Source organism: Montipora foliosa, chromosome 2 (assembly GCF_036669935.1).
Source record: "Montipora foliosa isolate CH-2021 chromosome 2, ASM3666993v2, whole genome shotgun sequence".
Taxonomy (NCBI): Eukaryota; Metazoa; Cnidaria; class Anthozoa; order Scleractinia; family Acroporidae; genus Montipora; species Montipora foliosa.
Genome location: NC_090870.1, coordinates 41,224,497 through 41,231,996, shown reverse-complemented (window position 1 = coordinate 41,231,996; position 7,500 = coordinate 41,224,497). Strand labels below are relative to the sequence as shown.

The 7,500-nt window shown below is 37.7% G+C and overlaps 2 protein-coding genes across 2 annotated transcripts in view; one reads left to right on the top strand and one right to left on the bottom strand.

Annotated features, from left to right (window-relative positions):
- LOC137993093 (exosome complex component RRP4-like) overlaps nt 1-4,973 on the bottom strand; it is an 8,987-nt gene extending 4,014 nt beyond the window's left edge. Inside the window, exons 1-7 of the mRNA XM_068838756.1 lie at nt 4,776-4,973; nt 3,146-3,247; nt 2,166-2,211; nt 1,617-1,706; nt 1,280-1,345; nt 1,110-1,178; nt 319-519 (exon numbers count right to left, since the gene is read on the bottom strand). Of these exons, the coding sequence (XP_068694857.1) occupies nt 319-519; nt 1,110-1,178; nt 1,280-1,345; nt 1,617-1,706; nt 2,166-2,211; nt 3,146-3,247; nt 4,776-4,894 (693 nt within the window). The 5' untranslated portion in view covers nt 4,895-4,973. The remainder of the gene's footprint in view (nt 1-318; nt 520-1,109; nt 1,179-1,279; nt 1,346-1,616; nt 1,707-2,165; nt 2,212-3,145; nt 3,248-4,775) is intronic.
- A 31-nt stretch (nt 4,974-5,004) lies between these two features.
- Nucleotides 5,005-7,500, top strand: part of LOC137993092 (conserved oligomeric Golgi complex subunit 7-like) — a 23,696-nt gene continuing 21,200 nt past the window's right edge. The window contains exons 1-2 of the mRNA XM_068838755.1: nt 5,005-5,195; nt 5,553-5,597. Of these exons, the coding sequence (XP_068694856.1) occupies nt 5,103-5,195; nt 5,553-5,597 (138 nt within the window). The 5' untranslated portion in view covers nt 5,005-5,102. The remainder of the gene's footprint in view (nt 5,196-5,552; nt 5,598-7,500) is intronic.

Below are 7,500 nucleotides of genomic sequence, written 5' to 3'. Positions count from 1 at the left end.
ACCTGCAACTAAAACATAGTTGCAAAGTTTCATGCCTTCAAACAGCCTAAGTTTAAAGATACAAAGAGATTTATGGACCCCGAAATAAGCCTAAAAAGTTTCGCAGCTTTCGAGAAATGGGACCCAGGTTTTGAAGATCTTAAACTCTCCAATGCGCTCGTGCTCAGAACCAAAAACTAGAAGTCGTTCTCGAACTTATAGTCCAATCACCACCACCACAATAATAATGTCGAGCAGAAAACCATGAAACCAAAAAACAAAATCATATTTAGCATTTGTTACCAGTTCTTTTTATTTTGACGAGTACATGGGGCCAACCTTTTTAGGTGGTATATCATCGGCCGCAAGCCTGTCTGTCTGGTTATCGGTAAGGGTGGCTTGTTCATCTTCCAAAGGACAAATCCAAACATAGCCATTGTTTCCCAGGATCACTGTAGCTCCACAAGGAAGGTTGAGAAAGTGAGTTTTGCACCGCTTAACCAGTGAAGGTGGAACCTGAACAAGGGTGCCCTCCCTGAGCTGAAACAGAACACATTTTAACGCAGGTCATTGGCAGAGCAAACAAGGTCAAGTTCACAGGTGTAAATGAAAAAGCTGATGCAAGAGCAGTTTCAAGTGACATCAACATCTTGGATCCAAGAAAGTTAAGTTTCATAGGGGCAGTCCAATTCTTTATCCAAGATTGCAGATGACACTACCGTCATCTTGGATTCACCTGGTATGGGCCAAGACAATTGGGGCAAAAGTTTAAACTTTGAGCTTGCTTACATGTTTGTGTTGCTCCAGACGAAATGTGTGAAATGCAAGTGCAAGACCATTCCTTTAACTGGGGCTTGCACTTGCATTAACAAAAATAACTGGGTTACAGTAGTTCAAGCATGTATTTTTTTTACTTGCATTCCACATGAACCATGCTATAGGTTCTCCTACTGTTGGAGTACTCTTTTAGTTCTTTCCCAAATTCACCAATATATAAGGAAGTGTATATAGAAATCACTATTCCATTTCTTTGCACTTATGTCACAAAAGAAAAAGGAAAATCTGTAACCCTTTTTCCAGATTTGGTATTGCTTTAAAAATGAAATAAAAAGACCAGTTGGTGCACAAACCTTTCCATATTTGAGACTGCGAGTATGCAAGGAGAGAGATCCATCACTGTATACCGACTGAACCTCTGCCTAAGCTATGTCAAGGAAAACAATCAACATGATAATGCAATCTAGCAGCACGCAACATTATATTACACGGGCTTCTCTCCAAGCAGATTTCAGAAGGATACACTAATCAGGTCACCCTCTGCAAGAAAATGGCGCATCATCAATTCATCCTCGGCTGATCGTCTTCTCTATTGGAAACAAGAACCATTAAATTTTGCAACGATGAAAAAGTAACTTTAGAAACCCACTAAAGAAAACAATAACTTAAGAAGAGGTTAAAAGATCTAAGGAACTGAGGCAAGGTACTATGATGCTGTAATTCAGCCAAGCCAAATCCAATCCAATGTTCCAAGTTCATTTAAAATATGTTGTCTGAATCTATTTGGAGCAGTTTAATTAAGTTGCATTAGCTAAACCAATAATATTTATCCCACTCGCTAAATGGGGAAAAAGACTTACCAACTCCCCACCTGGCAAATTTACAGAGGAAAGTAGCAACACAGAATCCAGTCTTGAAAATGTCTCCACCTTCCATCTCTTCTGTCCAACCTTGTGATGAACAGAAATTTAGTTTAATCAAAGATTCAGCTAATCTTGATTTGTAACATGACAGGTGTGTATTTCCATGGTGAAACCATTTGTAACATGACAGGTGTGTATTTCCATGGTGAAACCACATTATCAAGCATGCTAAATCATTGGGATAGTATTAGGTATATTTTGCCTTTTTTCTGTAATTCTTATTACATAGGGGCTTAACTGCAGAATACATGACTTGTTATTTGCATGTCATAACTTCATAACAGCCATTGCAGAGTAATTTGCTGTCAAGAGAATGATAACAAATGCAAACAATACTGGTCAGAAGAAGCCACAAGTTTGGCAGTTACTCCCATATATTTAGCTTATTTACACAAATTGAATTTGTGAAGAAAAACCCTTCAATTCACTTCACAATAATGTTGTCTTCAGTCATTTTATAATCAATTACAACAACTTTTCTCCTACCTCTGTTACTCTGCCAACTACTACATCCCCTACTTCTCCATTGTACCTTCACAAATGAAAGAAGAACCAATGACAGCATATAGTACATGTAGTTGCTTTCAAGAGGCACTGCAAGTTGTTTGAAGCAGGTTTAATGCTTCTGGTGCACTGACACCAGTCACTAGTTGGCTCAGTTGGTTGCCTATCAGGCTATTGCACTAGAGGTCAGAGGTTCAAGTTTGACAAAAACAATAGAATACCACATCAGCTTAACAAATCAACACCAATACCAACACATGAACCACTCCTTGCACAGAACACAGAAGCTCAATATCTTCAATAATAACTGGAAAACAGCCACATGGAGTTGAGAAACCAAGCCACCATCACAGATAACTATTTTTTGGTCAACAAAAAATGCCAGAATAACTTTGATGACAATTAACAAAATTGTTGCCTTCAATGATAGCCTCTTCCCTGCAATTAGTTAACTTACTCTTGATGGCTCCTGCTTTTTTTGGGGAGGTGTCTAATGAAACATGGTAGAAATAGCATTCTAGGAATTCACCCCTCCCCCCACCCACTACATGTGATACTAAGTTCCCCACCTATTAATTTCCTGCATTTGGTGACTTGAAATCTTACTGACAGCCCTTCTCAAAGTTGTAAAATTCCATTATGGACTACCACCTAGTAATAACATCATAAGCTGACAAATAATACTGTTAGTTATACACCATAAGAACGATATAATGTTAAGGATGACCTTTTCCCAGCTTCAGTTTGTAGATTAATTAAATAAGGTTATCTTGGTTTTTTAATCTTGGTTGAATTTGAACTTTCCCTAATGATAAATAAACATTCAAACTTATTTTTGTATTTCAATTTATGTGAGTGGAAGCCTGGAGACCAACTTCACAGCCCTAGGAGTTCCTTCATGACAACGTATTTGCACAAAGCTTGCTGTAATTTTAATGAGTTTGTCCATACACATACAGTACCTTGTCTTAAATGGCCGTACACAAATCAGTTTATTCACCCTCTCCACAACTCCAGCAACTGAGGCTATCAATTTATCACCATCAACATATGTACCATGTCCTCTGAAATATCATGCACATAGAATCGATTACCAAAATATAGCTTTTAGAACCCTAAAAGCACGCCATGGTCATACATGCAGCATAAATACACATAAACAATGCAAATGTAAAATGTAAGAAAGTTATGATTTACAGGTGCTTCTGAAGACTTTAAGTAACAATCTTTGAGACATTTTTCAATCATACCCACACCTTAAAGTGGTACTATGATCAAAAAATCATTTCCTTTTATTCTTCAGATTTTGAAAGCGTGTTAGCTTAACACCTAACTGGCAAAATTTTGAGCGTTTAGTTTTATCCAAAGGCTGTTTATTTTGAGTGTAAGTTTTGGATTTCACGGTCCGCCATTACTCACGTTCAAAACTGGCCGATTGGACCTCAGAGGGTTGGATCTAGAGAAAATGATGTCATTTACTCACTAGCTTAAAATTTCAGCGTGTTAACACAATTTATCATTTATGCAAAACACGGGTTTAAAAGTCTGATTGCCCAAAACTCCCGTGCTGCATATTAATTCGGCCGTGTACACATGCATTGCATTCTTAAACTAGTGAGTCTTTGACGTCATTTTCTCCTCGACCCAGCTCGCTCAAGATTTTACAGTTAGTAATGGCGGACCAATAAATAAGAAAATTCCAGTTAAAATAAACAGGTTTCCTTTTAAAATCAGAACTTAAAACTTGGGTCAGTTAGTGTTTAGTTTACATCGTTTTGAAATCCAAAGAAAAAAAAGAATTGTCTTTTGGATCGTAGTACCACTTTAAAAGCCCCAACCTAATCAGGACAAAATTAGCACTTCATTATTTTGGCTTCCTTCCAAGTGGTGTGGGATTGTGGAAAACTGATTGTTTTTAACCCCTTTATTCCCAGTGGCCACTCAAAGATTTTACTCTGTCTATTAACACCAGACAATTTTACATACACGTCAATTTATTTATTTATTTATTTAATAGCTTCAACAAAGCATGAAAAGACTCAAAGTCCATATGAACATGCCCCATAAATGGGGGACCCCTCAGGCCTTAATTAGAGGGTTAAAACAATGAGGCAAATTGGATAAAATGTGCTATTTCTGGTTTTCTGCAATCCCTAAGTGGGCAGGGGTTAGTGGTGGGGGGTGGGAAGAGGGGCTGTGTTGGCCTTCTTTTTGTGGTTATTGTCAAAGAAATGAAAAATGGAAAAGGTTTCCACACACTTTGTTGTAGATTGTAGATGGGGAACGAGCCTGAAGCCGTCTTGGTTTCGACTCATACTTGAAAGCATGGAAAGAGGCATGGGGCAGTAAGGTGTGCGTTGTGAACGTCAGACTCGTGATTTTTACATGCAAATGCAAATGAGGTGCGATAACAAGAAGAAAATGTTCATTTTCTTCTTTTCCTGCTTCGGCGCAAGAGCGTTTGTTTGCATTCACGTTACGGAAGTTCACACGTTCCTCACGTTCGCATTTTCATCTGCGTCGCAAGTGAGAACTATTCTAAGACTTAAAACCACTCATTTCACTTCTAGCTACTAGGCAGTGATCCCCAACCTCATGTATCCAGTGTCCTCTGTGATGACATCGCCTGGTGACACAATGTGCCTCGGTTCAATCCCGGATAAAGGGGTACTCTTCTTTCTTTTCTTAGGCAACCTTGCATCAACAGACATATTTTTTGGCTAGACAATTCCTACACGTGAGGAACATCACAACGAACATGATCGACCGCCATGTTGCGCATTTCCCAGGAGGACTGGAACGAGCTATGCCATCGTTACTTATAGCCAGCGGTGTAGTCTATTCCAAAATGGCGGCAACTTAATTGCGAGTTGGCGAATCTCCGCTTTTGTTTTTATTTTTATTTTTGATCAAAGCAACATGGATTTTTCCAAGTTCTCTGATGATAACTTTGATGTGAAGGATTGGGTCAATTCAGCATTGAGAATCCGCGACGATCGGACGCCTGTTGACGTAAGTTTTTTTTTGCAAAAAATATTGCAACGTGTAAAGCTAAGGTGGGTACGGATCGAAATATATTTAAATGATCCATATTTCCATACCAACTCTGGAACTCAATTTCCACCAAAAAAAAAATTGATCTTAAACCTGCCTTTGGCTTGAAAGAATTTGAGATATTTAGAGTCGTTCTAACTATAAATTAAGGAGGAAATATTCCTCCAATTCTTGGATCTTATTGGATGTACAATCTTTGAGTTTACAATGTACAGCTGTATGTACTGTACTTTCTTAAAACCGATTAGTATTTTTTAAAGATATATATTTATAGCATGACAGCTAAATATTTGTATATTTTTCTTTCCTTTGAAGGCTCATGCATCAAATTTAGTCATGAAGCTACAGCTATTTATCCAGGTCAGGATATCATTTTTGCTAGTGATTCAATTTTGTCAAGCACGTTTTTGAGAAATCAAACAAGTTATTCTAAATGAAACTTAGAAAGATCATCGCAGTTAAATAAGCAACTTGAAAAATCCAGGCTTGAACACAGGGCTCGAAATTAACAAAAAAGCCAGTCGCAATTTTGCGACAAGGTAGGAAAATTTAGTCGCAATTTTGCAAAGTTTAGTCGCAAAATCGTTGCGCTGCATTGTGTTGTCAGCAGTTTAGCAAAACAAAATATGGGCCCACAATATTTGTGTGTAATGAAACCGTTGAAAATGATGAATGATCGAAAGAATAGACCTCTTTACAGTTGTGTACTTACTTATACCTGCCCTTTAAATGAAAGTGAGGCTGGTGTTGACCTTGTTATGTTACAGACCTCCCTCCTTTTCTTATGTTAATGATGTTGTTGTCATGCTAATTAGTAATAATTTACATAAGAAAAGCAGAGAGGTTTCTATCAAAACAAGGTAAACTCCAGCCTCAGTTTCATTCATAGGCCAGGTAACTAAGCACACAACTGTAAAATGGACTATTGAGTTGTGCACGTAAACATTGCAGCTAAATTATGCTATCTTCAGATTGAAAGAATCATGGTGAGACACAACATAATTTTGTCATGTCTTTAATTATTTTAGCAAAAGGAGCAGCATAGTGGCAACTGCTAACCCTTTTGTTTCGAAAGAGCGGAGTTGAAAACAAGTCGCAAATTTGCAACTTCACCGGATATTTGAGTCTCGAAGGGAAAAAATTCAGTTGCAAATGCGACTGTATTGGTTGCAATTTTGAGCCCTGGAGCAGGATTTTAACTCATGACCTTGTTACTGTGCAGCATTTGCTCAGTAATAGCTGACCTATCAAGCCAGCTGGGAGCTGGTCAGTTATAATCAATGCAAGTTCAAGTTATATCTGGACAGTAAGCAGATAGAGCGAGTTACAATCTAATGTCGTAAAACCAAAACCAATCAATTTGGCCAATCAAAAAGGATAGAGACAATCCAGTAAACCAATCAAACCTTGAAGTAAGTACATGTAGCTGACACAAAGCATGCAAAAATGTGCATGCACAAAGCCACGATTGGTTTTGGGTTCACTTCTGATTGGTTGAAAAAATGGCGCAAGAACTTTGAACCAATCAAAGAATGAAGTAATGCAAAACCAAAACTTTCAACACTTGATTGAAAACTGCTCCATGTCCAGAAATGCCTCTAATTAGATTCATGTGGATTTCATCAAGTGTCACAAAGTTTCCCCTTGCTCTTCTCCTTAATAAGCATATTCGAAGTTTTAAAAAAACATGTGTGTAGTTGGGAAACAGTCAAGCATATATTAAATACTAAGGATTTTGAATGCAAATTTCTGCAAACAATTTTCATAACAAAAGATGCTTGTTTTTATCCCATTACGTGCATGTGTCTTTTTTTAGCTTTGAACTGGCTTATTTCAACATCACTTGTGTCTTAGAATACAGACAATATTAACATCACAAAGTGCCTCCCAAATGCTGCTCCCCGATTTGGGGATAAACAACTGCCTTTACCCTGACATAAAAATAATGCTAACATTTACCCTTACCTTATTGTTTGAAATAGGTATTCAAAGGCTTGGACTAAAAATGGGACATTTCTTGTTGCATGTCAAAATAATAATAATTTATTATAATTGGGCATGCATCTATTAATCAGGTGCATTTCGGGATGCACTGATGTATGCATTCCGCAGTTCAAATACATATGAAATTTCACCTATTCAAAAATCATTTCATTCACCTCTCACTGGATATAACTGGAACTCACAACTAACCAACTCTTATCTGGCTTGATAGCTCAGTTGGTAGAGCAAGTACTGTACAATTGCACAGTCTTGGGTTCAA